General features: G+C 42.2%; 1 protein-coding gene across 8 annotated transcripts in view; it reads left to right on the top strand.

The window, feature by feature from the left end:
* The window catches only part of IPCEF1 (interaction protein for cytohesin exchange factors 1), a 123,477-nt gene that overhangs the window by 78,664 nt on the left and 17,177 nt on the right, over positions 1-27,636 (top strand). For 7 of the 8 annotated variants that reach the window (XR_012158098.1, XM_073337709.1, XM_073337710.1 and 4 more), the window contains 4 exons: positions 1,720-1,791; positions 4,141-4,202; positions 8,285-8,376; positions 17,562-17,934. Coding sequence is in view for 7 of the 8 variants with exons in the window: in XM_073337709.1 (XP_073193810.1) it covers positions 1,720-1,791; positions 4,141-4,202; positions 8,285-8,376; positions 17,562-17,934 (599 nt within the window). In the remaining variant the exon portion in view is untranslated. The remainder of the gene's footprint in view (positions 1-1,719; positions 1,792-4,140; positions 4,203-8,284; positions 8,377-17,561; positions 17,935-27,636) is intronic. The other variant, XM_073337715.1, reaches the window with a different exon arrangement.

The following is a 27,636-nucleotide window of genomic DNA, read 5'->3' as shown; positions in this document are numbered from 1 at the left end:
CCCGGTGCTCTATCCCCACATTTTTCTTAAGGCATGCTTGCTGGCAGGCCTGTTACTTGAATTCTTGAGGAACAGAGGCAAAATGTTCTGAGTATGAAAGTCTGTGGCTCCAGAGTTCCCTGTTGGTTTCTCAGAGCCCTTGTTTGCTGATCCACATAACACACAGCAAGTGGTGACTGTTGCCTTTGGCTTCAATGGACCGTTTGCAGTGCTAAGCCTGATAGATGGTGTTTGCAAATGAGGGGCACAGGTGCCTAAAGTTAGGGGCTCAAGTATGAAGTGTTCAATTTTAAGTCACAGGGTGTGTTTACATTTTCTGACTGGATGAGTGAAACTCTTAGAATGAGGATTCCTCTGCAAATACTCTTATTTGCAAATTCAGTGTTTGCTTTCTGTGGATATTCTCCAATTAATTTCCAACTGGTTGTTTCAGTGATAATTTCTGACAGAAACTGGTTTGGTAGAATATTTGCAATAAAACAACACAAAAAGGCTGCAAACAGTCAATGAATTCATCTAAAAATTGGAATGAATGTTACCAGAAACTTTTGAAGTTTTCTCCCAGTACTAATGATCACATATGGGGGACCTGCTATGATCTTATTTTCAAAATGCAGAAATTAGCATAATTTGCTTTATTATTTAAATTATGTGATAACAATAATCTCCTTTCTAGAGTTTGGTGCATATAATTAGAAAGCTACCTAATAACATGTAGGAAGAAGGGCATATAAAGTTGTGCCCTTTCAAAAATGGTGAGATGTCTTAAATGAAAAAATCATAGGTATTTTGAGAAAAGGTGCCCCATGATCTGCTTAGGCTGCCTGAAATCCTCTAGTTATCCACAGAACAGAGATAAAATTGGCTGTTGAAGTGTAAATTTCTTCTGTTTTAACTTACCAGTGTGTTTCAACTAGCTAGTTCAGTCTCCGTTGCTCTACAGTTCTTCATTGTAGCTGCCACTTATTGACAGAGTTGATGATGGTCTTTATGTAGCTACTTGCCTGCAGTATTTGGACTGAGTTCAATTCATTTTATATAAGCCACCAGACAACCATCAAATGGAATCAACTTTCAATTCAGTCCCGTAGGCAGATTCCAGTCCCATTGGCCCTCCAGTCCTTCACTAGAAGGCAACTTTTCTTTTTGGGGGGGCAACTGAACAGAGGTGAATTGAGATGGATTCTTGGCATGTGAACATCCAGAATTAGAAACTTTTTTCTTTAGCCGGCACATCTTTCTTGTGATACTTTAGCGCTGATTCCCAAGCGTGTACCATTGTTGGTTTGTTAGAGGGCAGCTAATATCATTATAACGTTTATTTTCACAAGAATCTTTTTTACTCCCTTCTCTTCACCAAAAAGGTGTACAAATCAGGAGGACATAAAATGATGCTAATAGACTAGAAATACGTCTATTTTTTTTTCTTCTGAAAATGTCCTTTCAGTACTAGAACACCTCTTATCTATCTTGACCCAAAGTTCTTTGTATCTTTGCTAAAATGACAAACCTATAAAATTCCACTAAAAATGGCACAGAATTTTGAGGAAAGAAATACATTTCTTAATGGATAACTTGGTCTGCATTAATAGAATGGGATGTACAAAGGTGTTATGCTTTGGATAATTTGCTCTCACAATTTCATTGTTTTTTCCTACGTACATTAACTTTTCCTTCCTCTGTGTGTGTGTACATTGTTGTTGTTGTTTTTTCTTGAAGTGCTATTAAGGTCAGCCACCCACAGATCAAGACATTTTATTTTGCAGCAGAGAATGTGGAGGAAATGAATAGGTAAGTAACAGCAGCTGAACATCTCTATCCTTGCCCACCATCTTAGAACCGTTGCTTTGTTTGCATGTTGGTTCTTTAGTTGTCAAGTAGTAGTTTGTGATTCAAGAGTATTCTTGGACTGCTGTTTTTGTTTTTTCATGCTGATGGAGTGGTTATCTTCCAGGTAAATGTAAGATAAAACACCCTGCTCTAGTGGTGGCTATTTAAAAACATGTCAATTTAATTAAGATATTATGGAGTGGCAATATTTGCTCCATAGTTAAGGTTAAGTTAGGATCCCATTATAAGGCCAATTTTCAATAAGCCTACCAATGTTTCATAAAAATAAATCAATGTTCCTGAAGTTCTCATAAATCAGCAAATCCACAAAGATTAACTCTGACCCTTGAATTTAGGCCTTTAAAATATGATGTGTATTGTGAATTATGAATTGTCTGACAAATTTTAATATATATTATATAATACAAACTGAAATTTCTTATACAACCTTACAGACTAAGTTACGGTACAACAAGGCATACACTAATTTAATATTGGCCTTGATTTTTAAAGCCATAATGAAATTTACTTAACAACTGCAGTTTGCAGAAAATCTTTCTTGAGGATGGAGTGAGACACCCCTACAGAGGGTCAGAGTTAATCTTTGTGGATTTGCTGATTTATGAGAACTTAATTGCTGAGTGTGGTATTAGTACTGATGTTTTCCATGGAAATGTATTATATATAAAAATCACACATGCATAAAACTAGAGTGAGCGGTATCTGCCTTTTTGGTCCCAATCCTGAAACTGTTTACACTTGTGAGTAGTCCACTGAACTCGTTGGGACTATTCATGCGTGTAAAGTTACTCATGTACATAAATGTTAATAGGAGCAGGACATTTGTTTGTAACTCTTACAGGCATCCATCCATTAAACCACTAATGGGTTTATTCAGGAAGTAGTTTGCTTCATTTATTTAGTACATGTGCTAGAAGATAGCAGATAGCCGCATGCATTTACCACGGTGCACTTTACACTCCTACATGATGGTAACCTTTTAAATCTGGACTTTTTTTTTTGACCTATCCATTCTGTTTGAAATACTAAGAATTCTTTTTTACTTTCATTTCTATTAATCTTCATTGAGTAAGGTCAAGGTCCTTAATAAACTGGAGCCAAAATTCATTCTCCATTTTTACAGGAATGACAATCCGTAATCTTTAGTTGTTATGCACATTGATGCTTCATACAGTGATCAGGAGGAGGTGGACCCAATCCTACTCCTACTGAAGTTATTGGCAAATTTCCCAGTGACCTCAATGGGAGCAAGATCAGACACTGTCATCTAATTATTGTATAACTAGTTCCCAGAGGCCCACTAAACCTAGAGATTGGTCTGACGAGGAGGGTGAATGAATTTTTGAGCAGGTAATGTCTTACATACTATAGCACCTTACAGTTCAAAGGATCCAAAAGGTTTATAAATTGAAAAGATACACAAACTATAACCAGGTGTCACTTCATGCACTAAGAAAACACAGCCCTCTAGGGAAGGTGGGAAACGCAGCAGCTGTTAATAGCATGCAGCAATGCTACCTAACTGTTTAGAACAGGAAGTGAAGAATGCTATATAAAACTGGGGGTGTAAGGGGACGTAGAGCATAACTTACATAATTTTAAATTTGGTCAGGAAGCCTGAGTTAAAGGACCTACTCTTACAAAGTATGCCATGGTCTGATAAGAGCATAAGATTGCGTAACTGTGAGGAATAAATAATTTGTTACAGTATCTTAAATAATTAAGTCACTGGTTCAGATACCCATGTATGGAAGCAGTTTAAAAACAGAGGGATTTCTAAATAGCCTTATAAACTGTTCCTTAACCTGTGAGGTGAGGAGTACATATCTCCTTGGGAGGTGCTTGAATGCTCCTCAACTTCCTTTGAAATCAAAGGGAGTAGCAGGTATTCAGCACCCTTTAAGGAAAGTCTGCACTACAGGGGGGCTCACCTTGAGCTGTGCTGCTGTAGCACTGCGGAAGGGGTTATTTCATTGCTGTAGCAAATCCACCTCTGCAAGAGGCAGTGGGTAGGTTGATAGAAGAATTCTTCCATCAACCTAGTGGTGTTTACACTGGATCTTATGTCAGCTTAACTACATTGCAGAGGGCAAGAAATTTTTCAACCTAACTTTTTAGTGTAGACCAGCTCTGAATCCCACAGGAAGTTTAAACTGAGGATGAAAGAAAAAAATACTGGTGGTGATAATAAAAGATAGGAAGATCACTGTATCTGAAGACTGTCAGAGGTGTTGCAGGGTAGAATACAAATATCCCTTAAAATGTGCTTGCTTTTTGTTTATAACATAGGTGGCTAAATAAACTGGGGCTAGCTGTAATTCCTCAGGCATCCAATGGAAAGAATGAAGAAGGTATGTTCACATCACAATTTCTGCATGGAACGATTTCATTTTTTTTACACAGTGAGATTTTTGCTACAATTAATTTCATATCAACGCTGTTCTTTTTAAACTTTCAGTTTGTGGCTCATCAGCTGTTGCATGTTTCACTAGCACCAAAAAGCCAGTTGTGCCCTGAAATATCTGATTTCCATATCAACCAAGGCACAACAATTAACTGTCTGACAACTGTGGAATTTATGATTTAAAAGAGTTCCCTTAATTTATTCATTAATACAGTACTATATGTGTTGATGGTGCTTTAGAGATATAAAATAGCAGGTCCCTGTACCCAAGGAGTTTACAGCCTAAATGGTTCACTCTATTTGTGTTATGAGCATCAAAGAATTCTGATACAATCTTCTCTTTAGGCCGGGGTGGGGAACCTACAGGATGCGGGCCAGATCTGGCCGTTGCTTGATTTCATCTGGCTCGTGGCTAGTCTTGGTGCTCCGGGCCTGAAGCCCCGAGCCTCAGTGCCCCACCCTGTGGGGCTGGAGCTGTGAGCACTGGCTTTCCCTGCTGCGGGTGGGAAGCCCTGAGGCTCCATGCCCCCCTGTGGGGATGTATGTGGCCCGTGATTGATTTTTTTATGTGGGTCAATGGCCTGTGCATAGGCACTGAGTTTCTGATTTGTGGGGGTGCTCCCCCCAGCTCTGCCCAGGCCCTGTTCCCACTCCACCCCTTCCCCCAAGACTCCACCCCTGCCCTGCTTCTTTCCACCCCCGCTCCGCCTCTTCCCACCCCTTCCCTGCCCAGTTCCTCCCCTTCCCCCAAGCGCTCTGCCTTTGCTCCTCTCCTCCCTCCCAGAGCCTGCTGATGCCATGAAACAGCTGATCAGCAGAAGGCAGTAGGCCCTGGGAAGGAGGGGGTGGTGCTGATCGGTGGGTCCCACCAGCGGGCAAGAGGTGCTGGGGGGAGGGGGAGGTTCTCGTAGGGGGAGGCTTCGCACCCACCATTTTTTTTCCCGTGGGTGCTCCAGCACCGGAACACCCAGGAGTTGGTGCCTATGGGCCCATGATAGAAAAAAGGTTAACCCCGCCCTGCTTTAGGCCCTCTGCCACGTTTGTGAATGGGGCATAGCTCATACATAGGACTCATTCATACAGTGCTAGTGTTAACTTTGCTGAGCTAGTTCAGTGCCATATGGAGTGGTATTACAAGCTATTTGTGCTGATAGAAATCACTGGTGATGATAACTTGAGGTGCCTGGAGAATCAGGATGCCTCACTGTCTCCTTTGTTTTGACTGGGATACAGTGCATTTCCCCTTCCTTCTCTTTAAGAGAAACCTCTATTCACTGGTCCACTGGCTTTCTCCAGAAACTTGCCATTTGTGGATACGTTCCCTAGTGCCTTTTCATCCCCTCACCCAGGTGTTAGAGCAGAGTGGTTTGGGGCAAGTGGAGGGCACGTTGCTATACTGAATCTTAGGTAGCAGGGAACCCAGTCTATAATTTTACCAGAGGAGGAAAGGGGTCCAGCTTTGGCTTGAGCTGTTTAGACAAGCAGCAAAATGGCTGATTGAAAGATGATGACAATAATTTGACTGGCAACCTCTCAGTATTATGGAAACAAACAGGAGCTTAAAAATGAAAGTTCCAGGAAGTACAGTATGCTGGTTGTGTTTGGAGAAATAGCTGAAGCAAGAGAAGAGTTAGGAAAATAAGAAGCAATTAAAATTAGGAAAGTCAACTGATCTTAATGGGAACTATGTAAGCAGACGAGAGAGCTCCTGTCCTGAGAAACTCTACCCAGCTGACCTCTGCAGCAGGTGACCAAGTTACCAGCACTTCATCATCAGAACAAACTTAACATCGTCAAGTATTGCCCAAACTTTTTAAAGCTGACACCCCGCACCGCTGTTTTCAGGAAAATGCACCCCTCCCCATCTCCTGATCTGTACTCCTGATGTGTGTGTGTGTGTGGTTAAAGGCTTATCCATCTTCTTGCCATTAGCTAGGTGTGCACACCTCACATTTTGGGAAAATGCTGACATAGCCTAAGGACATGCTGCAGTTTCCAGTATTGTAAGTCTTTCCTGAGTGTCACACATCATAACTATTCAAAGAGCTCTTAGATCCCCACTCTTGGATTCCTCCTTTTTAGGGGGGAGACTGAGGGGAATGGTTCCTGTGTATTTAGTCCCTCCTTCAATCAGTTTCCAATATCAGAAACCAGATATAGATTTTACTTTTCCTGTGTCATGTGTGTGAATAAAAGAAAAACCGCAGAAAGAATATTTTATTTATTAATCAATAGTTCCTTTGATTTCTTAAATGTTTCTACTGGCATAAAATTTCAATCTGTTATTCTAAATATGATTTTAAAATATGTAGCTGGCCAAAGTTTGCAGTAAACAAAACCGTAGCTATGTTATAAAATAATCCTCTAGTTCTGCCAATAATAAAATGAGAACATGTGCAAAACTACACAAAACCTGGCAAATCCCCTGGATGTCATTTCATCAACATCTTTGTGACATCTTTCCTTTGCTTAAAGTCTTCACGTCAGAGCTTTTTGCTGACAGGTGAATTATTAGAACCAAAAAAGTGACCCACACAGTTTTCCATAGATAAAAGAAGGGGAAAAAAAGTACAGCCAATAATTTATCTGAAAGATAATTGATTGTTACCAAATGGTGATGCTGCACACTTGTATGATGCCATGAAATCCAAGAACCACAAAACGCTTCATGAACATAAAAATAGAAACCTCACAAACTCCCTGTAAGCGATGTCAAAGATAGTAAGGTGGTCTTGCTACTGCTGTTTAGCAGCACATAGTAATATTGTGCAACAGCTTAGAAGAGGAAGTGCAGAATACTGGTTCCAATTGAAACCACAGGGACAGTCAGTACCTCAGTCTGCCAGCACCCACTGATGTTGTCGTCATTACACTTTGCTTAACTGATTCTTGCTGACCACACAATGTCTCAGTTCAGAGCAGATGTCCAGGTACAGGGTATGTGTGTACTCTGTCGCACATGGTATGTGGTACGGGAAAGCATTTAAACAGACTGAAGTCTCTCAGATAAACACTTGCTCCAAGTTTGAATCTGCAGTGCTGGTGGCTGCTGCTGAGGGATTTAATCCAGTGGAAGCAGTGTTTTTCAGTGACTACAGCAGGGCCCTGGAAGTTAGGACCAACAGCATGCTGATTTCGTTTGTCACCTTCTTTGCCATTTTAAGCTCTGTGTCTCAATTTCTCGGTCCGGAAAAGAGTATAACTGGATTAGAACCTATACCATGTTTGTGAATGCTTTGTTTGTTTCATCTAGTTTTAAAAAAACCCCTCCCAAGTGGCAGCAGTGAATACTTCCACTAACTCCCCTACTATTTTCCTTTTTATTCATTTTGTTGTCCCTCTGCTGAGCAGTAGCAGATGTTGGGGCCTTTCAGGTCTTTGTCACTGGAGTTAAAAATAGTGAGGTGGAATCTGAGTGTATTCTTAGTGCAACTTGTTTGTTTGACCCTATGTACATCAATCCTAGAATGAAGATGGTCACAAACAGTATGCAGGCAATCACCCTCTTCCAGGAATCTTGGCCAAAACACCAATGCCTCCTTCTCCGGGAGCAACTCTGCCCCAGGAATTGACACGAGATAGAGAGACTAAGCAAGGGAACAAACTTTCCTACTGCTTGCCACAGCTTCCCCAAAATTGCAAAACCAACAACACAGCATTTCTGCAGACTGAAAACTGCTCACGTGCCAAGAAAAGGAACTGGTAAAATTGTCTATGGCAGTGCCATCTGATGACTCCTGCCATAACGATAACATTGGAATAAAAATACATTTCAAAACAAGTTGCCATAAAATACCAATGAAGAGATACTGCTGTAGGAGACATTAAGACCATGGGTTTTGGCCTTCAGACCAAAATACATAGGACTGGAAGGGACCTCCTGGGTCATTGAGTGCAGTTCCCTGCAATCGGCGGCAACTCCATCATACAATTGAATATAATCATATAATGATCTTCAGCTGCTGAGCAGCTAAAAGGAATAAATGGGTGTCTATTTATTTTTTGTTTCATTTTACTCTTTTTTCCTAGAATGCTATAGTGAGAGTGAACATGAAGATCCAGAAATAGCAGGAGAGACTCCACCCCCTCCTTACACAGAACAGCCACCTCCTCCTCATTTGGTATGTATTACAGTAATTAGCTTGTTTCCAGTTGCTAAACCGCTGGCACAAATGTCATCACACCCTCTTCAAAAGGTGCACATCTGACTAATAATTTACAATAAGGGCTGTAAGCATTTATTTAATCTGCCTGTGAAATATGGATGCTCTTATTTTGCTGCACCCTTCCCCTCCATCCTTTCCTTTCCTCCTTCCTGGTGACAGTTCACACTAATATGTCATCCTTCTCCATGATAGTGCACTGAGAATTGAACACATGGACGAAATGATTAATCTGCACGAAGAGCTAAACCAAAAGTTATCATTTTAGAATGAAAGTTGGAGGGCACTACCCTGCCCTCATTTAAATCCCTCCCAAAGAGTCTCTTCTGTGATACTGAAAAGAATCTAGCTCATAGTCACCCAGCATATCGATTTTTATCTACTTATCTCATGAGTAAGCTTCTCATTAGCTTGAAATGAGGGGGTTTGGTGTTGAGAGAGGGACCTAAAACCGTTGGAACTCGAGTGTGTGTGTTTGTGAGTGAGTGTGTGTGTGTGTGTGTTATACTTAGAAAATAAAAACCAGCAGGATCTTATTCAGGGGATAAGGCAATATGCCATGTTTATTGTGAATACAAGTTCTGCAAGGTTGTTGTTATAGTTACCAGCCTAGAAGCTGCTCGTGCCAAGTCACTGGCCAGGCAGCCTGGACACGAGGATGGAGCAGGGCCTTGTCAGATGCGCATCCAATGCCCCTGGAAGTTGGTTGCAGAACCAGACCCAAAGACCCCAGTCTTTAGGATCTGTTTTTATAGGGATTCATTCTCATACAAGTCTATGGAGTTTTCTTCATCATGCTGTTCTCACATTTGAAGTGAAAATCAATCACGCAGATGGCACAGCAATGATGACTTGTTATCTTGTTTTTCGATTCTTTGGCCCCCCTCTGTCCTTGGGGTGGTTGTGGGTGGATTCCGGTGTGCCCTCAGGGTTATCAGTCTATTTCACCCAGTGCATTTTTCAGCCAAACGGTCCTGGGTAGTTGTTTTTTTTATTTTAAGGCTGGCACCTTAACCTTTTATTGTTTATTTAAACATGCATTTACAATTACATTTTATTTTACTTAACATATTTTTTATTACATTTACATTTTATTGCCTATTTATTTTTTACCATGACTATTTTAAAATCATTGGGCATGACAGACTTTAATAAGCCCATTCATACCACTTGTTACATATGAAAATAGAACAATCAAGATAAGAATGCAAGAGTGGGGGTTAACAAATTTTATTTCTGAATTTTGGAAAACAGAGTTGTAACAACAGCTGTCCTTAATGGTTATTTTATTACTTTAGAACAGATTTCTGTTTCAGGATGTTCTCCTACAATTAACACAGACCTTGTAAACTGAAAGGCATGTTTCAATTAGCACAAACTCAGCAGACTGAGAGACCTATTTCTTTCTAATGGGGTCAGGCAAAATTTGGGGTCTGTTCTGGAATTATTCATTTTTACATTTTTCCATAACATAAATGTATTAATTATTACTTTAATTCAGTGTGTGTGTGTGTGTGTGAGAGAGAGAGAGAGAGAGAGAGAGAGAGAGAATGGAGGGAGGAGGATGTCATGTGACAATGATAAAAAATCACTTTCTTCTAACATTGAACAGGGAAACGATAAGAAAAAGGGAAAAAGTGCTATTGCTAAAGCTAGGCTGGTTGTCTCTTTCTTTCTGTTTCCCCATAGAGCTTCTGTCTAGAATATTCCCCAGTTCCCTTCTGCCTGGATTCTGATATAGATTAAAGTAAACAGCTCCTGGGTGAGGGGAACGGAACATAAAAATAAAAATCAGACAAATCAACACCTGCCGTGAGTTACTTATCATCTTCCTTGCACGTTGCAGCACATTGCCCCACCCCCTCCTTTCTCTTTCTCTTTAGACTCTTTCAGGGTATCTCTACACTGCAGTGGAAAACTTGTGGCTGGCCCAGGCCAGCTGACTTGGGCTTGCAGGGCTCAGGGTCAGGGTCTGTTTAATGGCCAGTGTCAACGTTTGGGCTCGGGCTGGAACCTGAGCCCAAACGTTGACACTGCAACTCATGGCAGGTGTTGATTTGTCTGATTTTTTGTTTTTATGTTCCCTTCCCCTCACCCAGGAGCCATTTACTTTAATCTATAACAGAAGCCAGGCAGAAGGGAATATTCTAGACAGTAGGTCTAGCTATACATTTTTATCTACTTATCTCATGTGTAAGGAGGGGGTTCAGATGGAGAGGGACCTACAACCTTTGCAGCTGAAGTGAATGTGTGTGTGTGTGTGTGTGTGTCTTACATTATGTCTTAATTTGTGTTAGGAAAGTGCCTAGCGTGTTCTGGGCACTAGTGCAAACTAAATAATCCACCCCAGGCCAGGAATAAATGAAAGTTGTTAACATCAAAAAGGAGTGCAGTGACATGAAATAAACTGGTCTTATTTCCAGTTCCTAGTAAACAGGTGTCCACATCACAATAAACATGAGCGTGGTTGGTACTAAGAGGCTCCCATATTGATTTTTCCTAAGCAAAAAGTAAAATACTAAATACCCCCTCACCTATAGAGGTGGTTCTTCCTGAATACGTTGAGGCACATGGGTTAGTCAGTGAAGCTTGCACTGTAGTTGTGAGTACTGTTCTGTGGATAAAAAGAGAATCTGTCTGCAGGAATGTCCGTCTGGCACCCTGCACCAGAGCTAAATTTGCGTTTATAAAGTTAGGATTATGTGTCACACGCTCACTTATTTCCCCTTCTGTTTCAGTCAGATAAATTAATCTGCACTTCCTCTCCTAAAACCGTTGTCTAATGTTAAACACTGTCAAACAACCCACCTGGCACTCCTGGAACATATATTGTTCACTGGTATATAAAATTCAAGATTCTTTATTTCCTGCACTAACTGAAAGTTAAATGTGGTCTAGAGGCTATAAATAGCAGAGAGAATGAAAACCTTAAAGACTCTGCTCAAAGATTTATTCTGGGTCAAAGGCTAGTAGTGAATAAAGTATCTTGAATTTTATACTGCAGTGAATGATTGTCTTAAGAGTGCCAGCATAAAAGCAAATGGGTTGTTACAATACTTTGTAGCTGCCCTTCCCTTATGTTGATCTTGAGTTTTTAATTGAATATCTCTGCATTTCTCCATAAGTGGGTTTAATCAGGTACTATTTTTAATATTCTCTTTCTGGCATGCCAGAAGCTTGCCACTCCATTACTGCAAAGGCCATCACTGGGTGTCTCCTTCCCATATGTTCTTCTGTTGTATGTAAAATCCACTGCATCAGGAGTAAGGCTGGCTTTAGGATTTCAGCAAGGCAGAGGAGTGGGAGGGGTGCAAGCAAGATGGATGTTGTGAGGACTCACATTTCCTTGATCTCTCCCCTCATCAAGCTCCTCTTTCCTTTCTTCCACCCACTTCCCCCTTTAGCTTTCATCTCTCCACCCCCACATCACCTTTCTGATGGAAACAAGCCTATTATCCACTAAGCAACCGAGTCTTTTTTTAGAACTGGTCAGTAGGCAGTGCACTGATTGGCATTGGTCGGTCCTACCCACAGCTTTCTTCAACTGCTAGTCACAGCTAGCAGAGCGCACTCAGACACCAGCAGACCTGATTCAATGTCATACCAAAGTCCTCCTTGGCCAAAATTTCATAAATCGCCAGAGGCAGCTGTTGGAGCAGCAGGGCCACTGGACAAATGAACAGCATGTCTCATATTGGGGTAATGTTTGAAATGGAGCAGTTGGTTTTGGGAAGGTATGTGAAGTGATGCTTTTGACGTGTGCCTTCAATATAGAATTTTTGTGCTATAAATCCCTGAAGTTTGCCAGACTTTGGATGCTTTTGTATGAAAAATCTGCTCTTTGGGACACACCCAAGGTTGGAATCCATACCCTAGTTGCATACTTTCTAATTTTTATTAGAAGTAACATTTATCTTAGGAACACAAACCCATGTCAAAAGTGATACACTTGGGAGCCTAAATCTTTCTGACTTTCAATGACACTTAGGCCCCTAAGTGTCTATGTCACTTTTGAAAATGGGATTTATGCTCCTGAGGGTATGTCTACACAAGAGCTGGAAGGTGTAAATTCGATTGAGCCAGTGCGCTAGGAATTAGCAGGAGGAGCTAGCCACCCTGATTCTGAGCCCATCCAAGGCCATAGGTACATTCTTGGTCAGAGCTAGCGCAGGTATGTCTTCTCAAGCCGGACTATATACTTCAAGCTTTCGAGTCACTTAGGCTCTCTTGAAAACTGTGGCTTCTCAGGCAGGAAGGTCCCAATCCACTTGAGGCTTTAAAGGTCAAAATCAGCATCTTAAACTCTCTCCAGACACTAATAGGCAGCCAGTTCAGTTCATGGTGTCTGTTAGGGTAGTGAGGATTGAGCTGTACTCCCAATGTAAAGTTTCAGCTGCTTCTTTGTAGTCCTCTAACCCAAAATCAGTTTGATAGTTTAAAAACAAAACATGAATGGTCATAAGTCTACTATGTAGAGTAGTGTCCCTGGGTATTTGTGAAAAAAAATATTAAAAACAAGTCCTTTTGGACATTTGTAGGACAAAAACTGTTGCTGCCCATGTGTGTTAGGTTTTCCCGCATGTGAGTGTATTTATTGCTCCCAAACAGCAGCTACCTTGAGATAATAGATTGCAGAGGTCCCAAGAGGACAGTTAAGGGGTTTCATGTCAGTAATTTCTCTCTAAAAGAGGCCCTAAAGACTCATTGATCTCTAGTGGGATCCTTAGGATTGCCTTGGTCAAACATCTGCTTTTAAAAATGTCTCTAAAATGAAGATTTACTAGTATATGGAAGATTGCAATAGCTCCAAAGCAACCACTATGGTAAGTTAGGTAAATACTGGATATCTTTAAAATAAATAAATAGAGAGAGAGAGAGCTGGAAGAGTTTTTCGTCTGTCTCCCCCTCATCCTTTTTCTCTGTAATACAAAATGAAAAGAAAAAGAGTCCTTCATACAGATGCAAAGTTTACATATCATTAAGGCTTTTCTTTTACATATGTAAATTCCAATTTTTTCTTTCCTGATTTTTGAGCATTTAAAATCAGAACATTAACATCACATTGGCATTCATTTTTATGTTTTACTTGTACTGCTTTGGGGTACAAATACTTGGCCAGTGTCTCTCCTTGACTTAAATTATAGGGAAGAGGAACCCTCCTGATTTGCTTATTGTCAGCTTTATTTCTTGGGATACCATGAGGAACTTCTGATTCTAGCAGATGAAATTTATGACTGTGTAAATAATTTAAATTCTGTAAGCAGCTGGGTTAGGCTCAAGAGCTCTGAAAAAAATGTTTTTAATATAGTTACCAGAATGCAGTCAGTGCTACAAGCAGGGTCCCAGGATTAGAGCTGGATGAAATTTTTTGGATGAATTGTTTCTGTTAAAACAAAAAGAGAAAATATTTTGGAAATGTCAAAATAAATCCTTTTGTCATTATCAGAACGGAGCATTTCAGTGTTGGGGCTAGATTCAGAAAGGGATTTACTCACCATTCACAAAATTGTAGCTAGTGGAGTTGTCAGCGCCCTCATCATGCCCTATAGTTATGCCCTCATGTGAGAAATGGGAGAACCAGGTTCAAACCCCTACTCTGCAGCTGGCACTGGACCCTGGGCATCAATCTTCCCAGATGAGTATCTGAACCACTAGTGTCATTCCTGTTCTCTTTCTCTGGCCCAATGAATATTTTATACAAAGTGGAACAGTAGAGATGGAGAGAGACCAACTCCAGAATAACCTAGTGGTTAAGTCGCTCACCTGGGAGAGAGAAGGTCTGAGTTTCAAATATCTGCTCCAGAGAGGGGATTTCAACCTGGATCCCCCATCTCTGGGAAGTGCCCTAGCTACCAGGCTACTGGATATAAGGGCACTGCCAGGGACGACCTGTGCCTGCCAATAGTGGGGGGACAGAGGAAGGGCAGCCAGTGTCAGCAGAGTTATTGAGCATGCTCAGTACAACCCAAGGTGCAAATGAGGGGGCACGTAGCCCCCCATACATCACCTCTGCCCCCCCCACTCCAGTTTTGTGAATCTAGTCCTTCATTTTCTTCTATTGAAAATACCCAAACAAAACATTTTGTTTGACACGAAATAATTTTTTTTCCACCTTTTTTGATTCACTGAGAATTCTGAAAAATTTCAGTTTCTATTCCACCCAAACTGAGATTTTTTTTTCAATTTTTCAGACCAGCCAGTGACTGAAAAATCAATTACTCACATAGCTCTAGCCAGGATTTTTTTTTTTTTAATCAACTCTCCTTGTCTGCTGCAAAAGATTAGTGATTACACCCCAGGAAGAAACTATGCTTCATTTCCCTCCCACCAACTTTAAAAGGAAATCGTGAATCGCAAAAGCTGGTACAGCATAATATAAAATGTTGTATTTGGTTTTTAGATACGCTGTTAATCTATGGATCATTAGTGTACTGTTAATAGGTATAATAGACTGGCCCTTTATCTAAGGATAGGAGTATGTATTATGTTTGTCATGCCTAGCCAGCAGGTTTCCCTAGCAACCCACCTTCAACATTTTCCCGTGCTCCCAGTTTTTATGTTCTCTCTTCTGATCATTACAGATATCTCGCCTATTTTAGGAACACAGTGGGACATAGTTTGCTCCCCAGAGGAGCGCCCCCTGCTTGCCATCACATAGATTAGCTCCCTCATCAGGCGCACCCTCTCCTGGTAGTGCCTCTCCTGGCCTTGTCTCCACTTGTAGACCCACCCTAGTCCAGGAACTGCAGCATCCTTTGTATGACCTAGCCCTCCGGCTGCATCACTATCCGTGTTTTTCCCCTTCTGGGAGGGGAAGTATCTCCCAGTTCTATAGTCCAGCCACTTCCCCAGTGATGAGTGGGGAGGATCTAGGCCCACCCACTATTCTGGGTCCTGGCCCAGGGACCCTATAGACAGGGACCCTATTCCTGCTGCCTCACCTTAACTGCTCCGGCAATATTGCTTCAATTCCCTGAGCCACTTGCCCACAGTCCCAGCAACTTCTTCACCTCTTCTCAGGGCCTACAGCTAGCACGACCCGACAGCCAGCCAGGAGCTCCCTCTGGCTCCCCCGGTCCCTGACAGCAGCTTTTCTGCTCAAAGTGCTACCTTCCTGCAGTCCACTAAGAACACAGTCCTCTCTCCTTAGGGTCCCTGTGGCAACTGCATGTCTCAGGCCCTGCATCTCCCTTTATGTAAGCCCGCTGGGCCCTGATTGGCTGCTCCCTGTGCAGCCTCCCTAGGCTGCTTTTAACCCTATCCTTTCTGGTGTGGGGTGAACACCCCCTTCCCACATAAGAATTGCCATACTGGCTCAGTGCTGTGACCCATGGCGTCTCTGACAGTGGTCAGTACCAAATGCTTCAGAGAAAGGTGAAAGAACTCCACAGTTGGAAGATGTGGGATAATATGCTTCCGTAAAGGTCTCATCCTAATCCTGAATAGTTTGAGATTGATTTAAACCCTGAAACGTGGTTTTGCCTCCCTTCCCATACTCTTTTTATTTTTCACATCAACTGTTTGAATGCAAGGTGCTGTTGTTATCTATATAAATGTTCAGTCCCTCTTTGAGTCTTGCTAATCTCTTAGTGCCACAGTCTAACTGTGTTGTCTGTAGAAAAATATTTCCTTTTATCAGTTTTGAATTTGCCATCTTTTTACTTTCATTAACTGCCCCTTTGCTCATGTGTCAAGAGAGAGGGAGAACAAAAAGCTTCCAATTTACCTTCTCTATACCTTTCATTACTCCATCTATTATATTCATTACTCCCTTCTTATTCACAGTCTTTACAATCTCACTTCATATTAGACTTTTTCCATGCTCCTAATTATTCTGGTCGCTCTTCTCTGAACCCCAGCTAGTTCTGCAATATCCTTTTTGAGATGGGGTGAGCAGTATGGCATACAGTGTCCTAGATGAGACCACACTACTGACTTACATAATATTTTCTGTAAGCTTTCTCCATCCCATTTTCCGTACATTCTAACACTGTTTGGTTTGATGACTATAGCTTCATGTTGATGAAATATGTTTTCATTGATCTGTCCATGGTGATGCTCACGTTCCTTTCCTGAGTTGATTAAGTAAAATTAAAGCCCTGTTAGGTGTATGAGTAGTACAAGTTTTTCCTTCCAATGTACATTACTTTGCATTTATCAACATTCACTTTCATCCTCTGTCATGTTGCCCATTCACCTATCATAGTGAAGTGCCTTTGAAATTCCTCTGTCTTCTCTGGGTGTGGCTAACCTATATAACTTTGTCCTCTGCAAATTTTGCTACCTCACTGCCTTTTCCGCCCTTTCCTTTTTTAGTTCATTAATAAATATATTAAACACCACCATACCTAATACAGAATCTGAAGGCACCCTGCTGTTGTCCTTTTCTCATGACGGAAATTGACCATTTATTCTTGCTCCTTGTTTTCTGTCTTCGGCAGTTTTTGTCATAACAATATTTTGCATTTCACCCTTGACTTCTTACTTTCTTAAATAGCATCTTGTGAAGGACCTTGCCTGTTGTACCTCAGGCCTAGTATACAATGGGGTTTTGATCTGATTTTAGCCATTGGTGGCCAGCTATGAGTGTAGTTGCACTAGTGCAACTGCCTAGTATAGACAAGGTCTGAGACACGTGTAGGACAGACACCTGTAGTCACCAGAACACAGATCATTAAAGCTGGGACAACTAAAATCTATTGAAGTTTGAGGTACCAAGAAGACCAAATCCAAAATATAAGCATTCCACTGATAGAGTTTTCCCCTGTTTGAAACTGGGGTAAGTCTCACTAGTGCAAATAGTGGATGTGCATGTCTACACTGGAGTTTGCACCATTGCTGCACTCCTAATGACTGGCAACCAATGGCTTTAAGCAGAGCGGGTCCCTGGTATAGACAAGGCCTTAGCTGATATCTGAAAGCCATATGCTCACATTTTCAAAAGAGAATGTGCACTCGATGGTGTGTGAAAGTGTGTATGGGGAGAAGTTGTTGATTTGTGACCATGCACTTCTTTTCATACTTTGAAAATGTGGGAAACTTTCAGCAAAACTATATATATAGCTATCTCCTATTCCATGGGCCATTATAATAAGATAACTATTTCCCCCCCCCCCCCCCCCGCAATTTGTTCCGGAAAACAGGCTCAGCAGCAGCCCTTGTTGATCTCGCCTCTATCAAGTGAAGCATCCTGTTCTCTCTCCTCCCTGGAAAGCACCATGAAGTCACAAGGTTCCTCATCTTCCTTGATAGCCAAAATGGCTCATCCAGAGAGACAGTCTTGGCTTGACATAGTTAACACGGAAGAGGTTGATCAGCCTTTATCCTTCTGTGTCCAGATTCATGATGATGATCATCCAACGGCAGACTGTAGTGAAATGGCAGAAAGCCAGCTTCTCAGATCTAATAATGGATCTCAGAACTCTTTATTAAGTGAAGACACAACTTCATCAGACAGCAGCAGGGATCGCCTAACTGTGCCAGAAGATTTGATAGGAGCAAGGACACTATCCAAAGGTGAGCATGTTGGAGAGGCATCTCTCTGCAGGACTATACAACATGAATTCTGCATTTTCCTCTCTTCTTTTTAATTTTTCTCTGAATAACTTGCCAGTGGAGTGTGATTGATGAGAGAATGTCTGTACAGTGCATTGAGTATATAAAGTGCTGTCACGGCTGGGTAGTTAGCAGCCAGATCTAGTGGTCAGAGCTAGAGTCCACCATCACGAGACAGGAGTCAAGAGTCAGGCCAGGTCAGGATACTGGGAGATCAGAAGAAGGAGACAAACCTGAGATCAGAACCACAAGTCAGATGCCAGGAGTCAAGCTGAGTTGGGATGCCAGAAAGTCAAGCTGGAGGAGTGGGAGTGGGAAGCACACAGCCCAGAGCAGGGTGGATCTCAGTTCAGACAGCTTTCTGTTCCTGCTGCTGGCTTAGGTTAGGCCACCAATAGGACCTCAAGGGTGGAACCTCAAACAGGGGCTGGGCTTCATGAGTCCTGGGTAAACAGTTGTCAGCAGGCTGCCAAGGGGTGTGTTGGAGCGTGGTTGCTCCTGTGAACCCTGTGGGCCAACGTTCAAGGCCTGTGGGTTATGACATCATCCCCTCTCCTAGGGATGCCCTCTGGGTGACATGGGTCCAAGTTTCTCAGAGTGGCTCCTATGAAAGACCTGAACCAGGACAGGAATGTGAATGTTCTCAGCTGGCTCTCAAGTGCACTCCTCTGGGCTGTAACCTTCCCAGTCAATCAGGTACCACAATTTACACTGCTTGACTTTGGAATCAAGGACTTTGTGAACAATATATTCCTCCTGATCTTGTACTTGTACTGGTAGGAGTGGTGACGGGAGTCTATGGGGAAATGCGTTCTCAGTGTAGGGTTTTATGAGTGAGACATAGAATACAAGGTGGACTCAAGGGACTGGGGGAGTTGGAGCTCAAAGATGACCTGTTTGATTTGCCACCAAATCTGGTATGGGCCAAGGAACCTGTGGTCTAGTTTCTGAGAAGGTCTGTTTCTCTCTCTATAGAAATTCATATCTTCTGTCCTACAGAGTAGGTAGAGCCTTATTGCTTATGCTGGTCTATATGCCTTTTGTAGTCCTACTTCTCCTCTTCTTGGGTGTTATGGATGTGTTATACTAGGTCCGAGGCCAATGAAAGGGAATGAGGATGTTGATAGTTGTGGGTGAAATCAGGGGTGGGACCCACAGTTGACAAAGAAGGGGCTGTGGCCTCTGGTTGCATGGTCTGCATTATTATACAAGAACTCAGCATATGGTGATCATGTAGACCAGTCATCCGGGTGATGGTTGGTGTAGCATCATAGGTATTGTTCTAGGATCTGGTTGATTCTTTCCATTTGGCCATTTGACTGAGGATGGTAGACAGAGGACAGGTGCACATTGACCCCTAATAGATGTAGGGCCTAGTGCCAGAAGCAGGCAGTGAACTGGGGCCCCTGGTCAGAGGTGACATGATCTGGGAGGCCATGAAGATAGACTGCATTGTTTAGCCAGAGCTGGGTGGTTTAACCCTGCAAAGGGTAAATCAAAGCAGGAATTGAAGTGGGACATTTTGGAAAAGCAATCCACCATTGTCAGAATGGTCATGAAACCACTGGATTCTGATAGTTCTACCACAAAGTCCAAGGAAATGGCCTTCCATGGCTGAGATGGGGTGTCCAGAGGTCGGAGGAGACCATAGGCTTTCTGGCATGGGATCATGGTGCAGGCACATGTCTGGCAGTAAGCAATAAAGGTCCCTATTGTGGGGTGCATACAGGGCCACCAGAAGTACCAGATGTTAATTGTTTTACGTCACCCCAAGTGTCCTTTCTGGGTGGAGTCTTGGCATAGTTGAAGAACAGCCACGCTTGAAAGTCCAGGGGGATCATAAATGTGGTCCCTGAGAAACGTGATCCCCTCTTGGGTGTCATGTGTTTCTCAGTCAGTAATGGCCATCTCATCTGGTGGAACTCCAGAGACAGAGGAAGAGCGGATGAGCATCAGCAGGTCCTGGCAGTGGGTCACGTGAATGTGAGCTGGTTCTGGACTAGGGCCTTGTGGGTTAGAGCTATATCTTTTGGGACAAGGTGTCAGTCTTGCTGTTTCTAGTTCCAGGGAGGTAGGTCAAGGTAAAGTTGAATTGAGAAAAGAATAGGGCCCACTGGAGTTGTTGTTCATTTATGGCCTTGGCCCTGCGCTGTATTCGAGGTTCTTGAGCTCAGTAAATACATGGACTGGATGATGGATCCCTTCCAAGTAGTGACACCACTGTTCAAAGGCAGTGTTAATGCCAAGAGCTCTATGTTCAAGATCCCATAGTTTCACTCAGGTGGGGTAAACTTCCTTAAATAGTAGGTGATGGGGTGCAATATTTGCTTGGTTCCATGCCTCTGGGAGAGGACTGCCCCAATCGCTCAGAGGTTGCTATTCAAATCCTTTTAGCTGTACCTTTTTTGCTTAGTATATACTACTGTGATATAATAAGTTGTTTTGACAATTACTTGTATTACTAAGATTTAGCATATACAGTATAATTGTAGCCATGTCGGTGCCAAGGTATTAGAGAGACAAAATGGGTGGGATAATATCTTTTATTGGACCAGCTTGTCCCTTTCACCAACAGAAGTTGGTCCAATAAAAGAAATTACCTCACCCACCTTGTCTCTAAGATTTAGCATGATAATGAATAGGCACAAGAATATATAAAAAACTAGGAATACAATTTTTCAGAATCAAATCTTACTAAGATAACACGATACCAACCACTAAAAACGATGAAGAAAATCTGTGAATGTTTTGGTATAATTGTCTTGTGAAGTTATAAAGGTCCCATTGGTACACTGGTTTAAAACGGCTGAACATATTTTGGAGAAAAGTAATGTTTCCTCCTCCCCCATTGTCTAGCTGGCAGCTGTCAAAAAGGCAGAGTGCTTGCAAACTGATCCCTGGCTATTGAAGGTCTGTGATGGAACTCCAGAAATAGATAACTTCAACAGCATAGTCACTATGGAAACTGAATAACCATGTTTGCTTGTGTGCATCATAACCCACTACCGAGTAATCCAATTACATACTGTACACGTCTTTCTCTCCTTTATTTGGTTGGGAGTGGGGGTGGAGGGGAGGGTGAGGGTGAGGGTGGAGAGTGAAAGCTTTTTATTGTAGCAGATGGGGGGGGGTGAAGTCTCAGTGGCAGATAAATTTCATGGTGTTTCAGCTGTGAGATTTGAGAAAATCAGGGATTCAGCTTGAGATGAGCATATTGGAAAGAATATAATGCTGGTTCTGAGGCTCATCAAGCAGGACATTCCCACTCCAGTTAGCTAATAGTGATGTGTCTGAACCCTGTGAAGTACATTAGCAAAGCCCAGGCAAGCCAGATGTAAAAATACTCTATTCAGAGCAAGCAACAACAGAACAAAAGGACTGTTTTAATCAGTGAAACAAATATACCATGGCTTGAAGATTTGTTAATGCAACCAGTATTGGTTCTTCCCTGTACTTGTACTGCACTCTCTTAGGCCTGGTCTACAATCGGGGGGGCGGGATCTATCTAAGTTAGTCAACTTCAGCTACGTGAATAATGTAGCTGAAGTCAACGTACTTAGATCTACTTAACACGGTGTCTTCACTGTGGTAAGTCGACTGCTGATGCTCCCCCGTCGATTCCGCCTGTGCCTCTTGCTCCAGTGGAAGGGAGAGCGCTCGCCGGTCGATTTATCGCATCTTCACTAGATGTGATAAATCGACCTCTGCTGGATCAATCGCTCCGGAGGTAAGTGTAGACGTGCCCCTACATACCGCTCTGCCTCTGAGATAGGATGTAAGGGGCAAGGTCCCAGCTTATATTGCAGCTCCTTGAAGGCCCAATACTTCTATTGCCTAATGGCCTGAACCATTGTAACCAGAACAATTATACAGTTGATTAATACTCTGGCTTTGACACATTCAGCTCCATGCACATGCCTCCCTCTTCACTCTTGAGGGGAGAGAAATAACCTATCACACAATCTGCTTTGAGGCCCTTTGGCAAAGGGAAGTACCAGAATGGAATTTCTAACATGGTGGCATGTAGGACCTAGGTGAAAGGTTGCCAGAACTGATGAATTCTTTGGTTATCAACAACTGGGGAAAAAGGATCTACATAGGGAAAATCCTGACCTACGGGGAGGGAGGAGTATCTCTGACTTTGTAGGAAGGGGCTGTGCAGGAAAGAAGGGGGCCTGGTGGGAAAAGGGTTCCATAACCCAAAATGAGACTTTCCAAGCCCAACATCAGGTTAGTTGCATATACACAGCTTGTTTGTCTTCAGCTGAGTTTAGCCTGATGTTTTGCCATTTGCTATGAGGATTATGTGCACCATTGATGACTATATATGTGAAGAAAAAAAAAACTGGGACAAAAATAGATTTAAACAGTTATTTTAAACCTCGGAGAATGTTCAACCCTAAACAAGGAATTTTGTGTTACTGATATACTGGCAAGACCAAATGAAACGCAGCAACCCCAGTTTTAAACAAAAATGTTCTGCTGCAAAGAAAACCAACTGTATAATAATGAGCTGATAAGAGTAGGAACAAGCAACAGTAAATTTATGAAATACAATCCCAGCTACACCAGCAGAGTCCCTACCCTACTATGTGATGCACCTTCGGAGACCGAATTCAGTAGACCCAAAACCACGCAGTGGGTCATAGGGAAATATCATGTTTAAGAAGTAACGTTGTATGGACACAGGAAGACGGAAATGAAACAAACCCATTCTCACTTTTTAAAATGGCTATGTCCTTACGAGAAGCAAAGGATTCCGTTAAATGTTCAGACTCGAGTTATTATTCAGACTGAAATGCTGAACACTTTGAGACTTGCACAGCGCTTTTAAATAGCAGTAGTAGTATTAAATCCACTGCGCTGTATTTTGAGGAAGGTTCAGATATTGTAGAAATGAGTGTGATACAAAACCCTAGATAAGAGAGAAGACAGAGGGGACTATTTTCTGTAGAGAGAAGTAACAGGTTTCTCACTCTGAAATAGTAGGTTGATTCCATTATCTGCTTTTTATAGAAATTAATATTGCAGGATTGTTGCCTGTTGCACATAAGACAAAGGAATCAAAACTCCATCTGGCATAAAGAAACAGAGAAGTAAACACCAGTCAGTTAAGAATATAAACAAGTATCTGACTACGTGCTCTGTATCCAGGAATTTCTCTTACCTCCTCCCTGGCAGCAAGCTACACTCAATAGCCAATCCCTATAATTTTTATTTATTTTGGCAACTGTTGGAACAAATTGCCTGATTATGACCACCACCACAAATAATAACAACAAAGAAAGAAAGGAAGCAGAAGATATTGAAATATTACTACAAGAGAATGGGAACATTTATTTATATTTATATAGGTTTCTTCTACAACAGCAATAACATCCTTCTTCCTGAGGATTTACGAACAGCTGAGGTCAATGGCCTAAAGCTTAAGGCAAGAAATTCTTCCAGCGAATGATTCTCATGATGGTTCTTCTGTTGTTTCATTTTAGACAGTAACATTTGATGATCTGTCACATGCTTATACTTAGAGATGGTGCAAAACTGGAGCCTGTTCTCCAATCTCCTTGAACTTTGGCAGGGGTGGCTCTGTGGGAAGGAATTTGTTAATGAGATCTGGATCTGAACAATTCCTGGTTTTCAGAGTTGACATTCTCTTCCCTTGGTTTAACCCAGCTCTGCTAATAATGCCATGGACCAGATTCAATAGTATGCCTTGACCCCCATTTCCTGCTCTGACAGTATAAAGGGGTCAGATTCTGGCTGTAGCTGAGTAACAGAGTTCTCTTGGTGCAGTTCTGCTTCAGGAGAGAATCTGGCGCTGCATGTGGAAGGTAGCCCTGTAAGTGGATGCGGCTAACCTGAGCTTTATTTTGATGATAATTCTGATTGATGTAGAAAAGGATCAAAGTTTTAAAGTGAAAATTTACCTATACATTTTTCAGAACTTTGCAAATGAGCTTTCAACGGTGCAGCTCCTAGTCAGGTCTCAGTTCTTTAAAAATTGATTCAGTTCTGAACCCAAAGTACAAGCTGGGTAAATGGCCTGGTATTTAATGTTTGTAATGACATGTCCTTCCTGATTCTTCTGTCTCTCCCTTTTACAGAATTGAGTTTTGCAGCTCTGCATTCACTGGGACTAGTATGTTTAACCTATGCTCTCTTAAGTCAATTATTTCCCAGTTTCTTTTGTCTGAGGCTTTGAGGGAGCTGTAATTAACTTCCCAGGGACATCATCAAAATCTTGAAACAGAACTTTTTTTTAAAAAAAATGAACAATAAGATTTTAAGTCTCCCTGGTTTCCTCTTAACCACAGGTTCTATGTTCTTCCATTACCATAGAAAACAGACAGTGGAATCCCACAGTCATAACTGGGAAAGGAGACGAGATGAGAGAGAGAGAAAGGGAGCCATAAGATGGAAGCGCAGAGTTCACTCTCTTTTTTTTGTTTTTGTTTTTAAATTTTTCCCTCTGATCTCTTTTCTCTTCTGTGAACCTTGACACCAACATATTTGGTACAGTCAGAAGTTGGGGCATTGTGATAGCCACAAACAGGGCCAGATTAACTCTTTTATGGGCCTGAGGCTATTAGATTTTGTGGGGCCCCTGTCCGAGGGGATGTGGGCTCTGGGAAGGAGTTTGGGTGCAGGAGGGGGTGTGGGCTCTAGGCTGGGGCAGAGGGTGGGGGTTCAGGAGGGGGCCAGAGGGTCGCCCCTTACCTTAGGAGGCTCCCGAAAGTGATCGGCACACCCTTCTGGCAGCAGCTCCTAGGAAGGGGGCTCAGGAGGTCTCCGCAGAGTGCCGCTGCCCTCAGGCACTGCCCCCATAGCTCCCATTGGCCGCAGTTCCCAGCCAATGGGAGCTGTGGAATCGGTGCTTGTGGCAGAGGCAGTGGGTAGAGACCCGCCCCCAGGGGCCTCAGGAGCATGCCGGCCGCTTCCGGGAGCGGTGTGGAGCGAGGGAGGGCAGGAAGCCTGCCTTAGCCCTGCTGCGGGCTTATGGGCAATTGTCTCCTTTACCCCCCCCTCCATTCCCAAGGTGTTCATAATTCTGAGGTTCTATTGTACATCATCAGAACAAACCCCATTTGGCTGATCAGCCAACCCTGGGGGAAGGCCCTGAAAGGATAAACTTTTACATGGGTGTGACAATATAGACGACCTATTGTTTTTTCACGCAGACATGTGAGACTGAGTGATGTGTACTCTCTGCATATCCTTTCACTATCTGACACAAAGTAAACATATTGCAATGATACAATAATACACCCTAAGGTTGCTCAAGTTTTATATGAACTATTGAATTCACTGGAACCCAAAACATCTGTTTGCAAAGCTAATGAGAATTTGCTTCCTTGTGAGATTTCTTATGCTTCCTGATTCTGTTTGGAATAGAAATACTGAGTCACTCTTGTGATATACTGTATCAGTACTCTGTTTCCAGTCATGGATGGAACCAGAAGCACTAAGCTGAGTACTTGTGAGTACATCACATTATTTGAACCAGAGTCACCAACTTTCAGATTTCCCTGGGGGTGCTCGACTCTCACTCCACCCTTTCCCCCAATGTCCCACCCTCACTCCACTCCCCCCAGCACCTCCTGCCTGCTACTGAACAGCTGATCAGCACCTATGATTTGAACCTCAGAAAAAGTTCAGTTCCAGGTCAAGGTTTGGGTCAGTGTTTACTTTATCACAACCATCCAACCTTAATTTTTTCCCTAATATTTTTATGGGAACAAAACTACAATTAGTGTCTTGTTTTCTGACATGACAAAAGGCTTGTGAAACACTTCAAAGTTGATAAGCACTGTCCAAGTGCTAAGTATTTTTTATTATCACAAATTGTTTATTGGACTTGTTAAAACACCTAATTGACATATTAAAATGAGGCATTTCAAAGGCATGGACCACATCTGAAAAATGAGTGTCTTGTGGACAACTCCTTTGCCATTTATAGTCATCTGGATCACCTCTCACATTTGCAACCACATAGCATTGAATATGAAATATTGAGCAAAACCTTCAATGCCACAAAGCATTGGGCTTTGCTTCTGGGGAAGGGGAGCTCAAAAGCCAGGCTGCTGAGGTCAGAGCTACAAGCCAGGCAGGAGTCAAATCTGAAATCTTCTGATCTATAGACAGACATGTTATCTATTGATAACTACAGGATTTGTTTACAAAAGAGAAATATTAGGAAAATATTTATTTAGTAATTTTTAACTTTTCTGGTGGCAACTCTTCTACTTGGTTACAGCTCCTGGTTGATGAGCAACTGGAAACAGGGAACATCATGTGACCACTCCATCAGTGCTCCACATACCATGGTCAACAGAACCCTGTTTTAAACCATTTCCTAAAATTCCATTTAGATTCTACACTGTTGCTACTTTTATTCACCTGAGCAAAACAGCTTTGTATTTTAACATTCCATGTAAAATCTACTGACTCTGACCCACCTTTTTTGGCAAAAATCTTTAATTCTGCAGTTTTGAAAGGCTTTGCAAGTGGAATTCAAAATTCTGGTCTAGGGCGACCAGATAGCAAGTGTGAAGAATTGGGATGGGGGATGGTAATAGGCACGTATGTAAGACAAAGCCCTGAATATCGGGACTGTCCCTATAAAATTGGGACATCTGGTCACCCTATTCTGTCTGTCCTTTGAAGTGCTAGTCACTTGGGAGCTACCATATGGAGTTTCTTGGGAGCTGCTGTGTGGATTTTTTGGCCATAAGGAAATCCTCCCTTCTTGTATCATAAGATGTACATTGAGAAAATAGGCAGGTAGGATGAGAATACAAGTTACTGGGCTCAGTGGAGTGGTAAATGAGTGACATTTAATGGCCTGTGAGATTTAGGAGGTTAGACTAGATGATATAATGGTCCTTTCTGGCCTTAACCTCTCCAAATTGATGAAGTGATTTAATTAAATGTGAATTTACATCAGCTCATTGTCATATAGGCTTTGAGATAGATAGCTGGTTTTCGGCTTTGACTATGTGAGTGTTTTAGTAGCAAGTTGAGAATCTTTCCAATTGGATTGTTTTGTGGAGGCGATGGAAAGGGGATTTGATCAAAAAGAGTTTGAAAATTGGCTGGTTGGCCTAGGAATTACTGCTCTGTGTTGCCACATAAAATACCCTGATTATTATTATTATTTATTATTAAGAATATTAATTTTGCTCTATGAGATGTCAGTATGCAGAAATCAGAAGAGGTGTGTTCATGGGTGGCATGTCTCATGCTCCTCAGTGGCCCCTGTAGTGCATCAGTGATCATCATTGAGTAGCTCCAAAAGAAAGTCTTGTGTAAGAACATAAGAACGGCCATACTGGGTCAGACCAATGGTCCATCTAGCCCAATATCCTGTCTTCTGACAGTGGCCAGGTGCTTCAGAGGGAATGAGCAGAACAGACAATCATCAAGTGATCCATTCCCTGTCGCCCATTCCCAGCTTCTAGCAGTCAGAGGTTTAGGGACACTCAGAGCATGGTGTTGCATCCCAACCCATCCTGGCTAATAGCCTGCTTATACACCTGGTAATTGTTACCTTCACTCTGAAATTGAGTGTCAAATTTACGATCCCAGTGTGTGATGTTAACAGCAAAACCAACCGTGCCATGAGCAGAAATCCACTTTGGAACCAAACGCAGCTGCTTCTTCCAA

Source organism: Lepidochelys kempii, chromosome 3 (genome assembly GCF_965140265.1).
Source record: "Lepidochelys kempii isolate rLepKem1 chromosome 3, rLepKem1.hap2, whole genome shotgun sequence".
In the NCBI taxonomy this organism is placed as follows: Eukaryota; Metazoa; Chordata; order Testudines; family Cheloniidae; genus Lepidochelys; species Lepidochelys kempii.
Note: the sequence above shows the minus strand (reverse complement) of the source record. Positions and strands in the feature narration are given on the sequence as shown.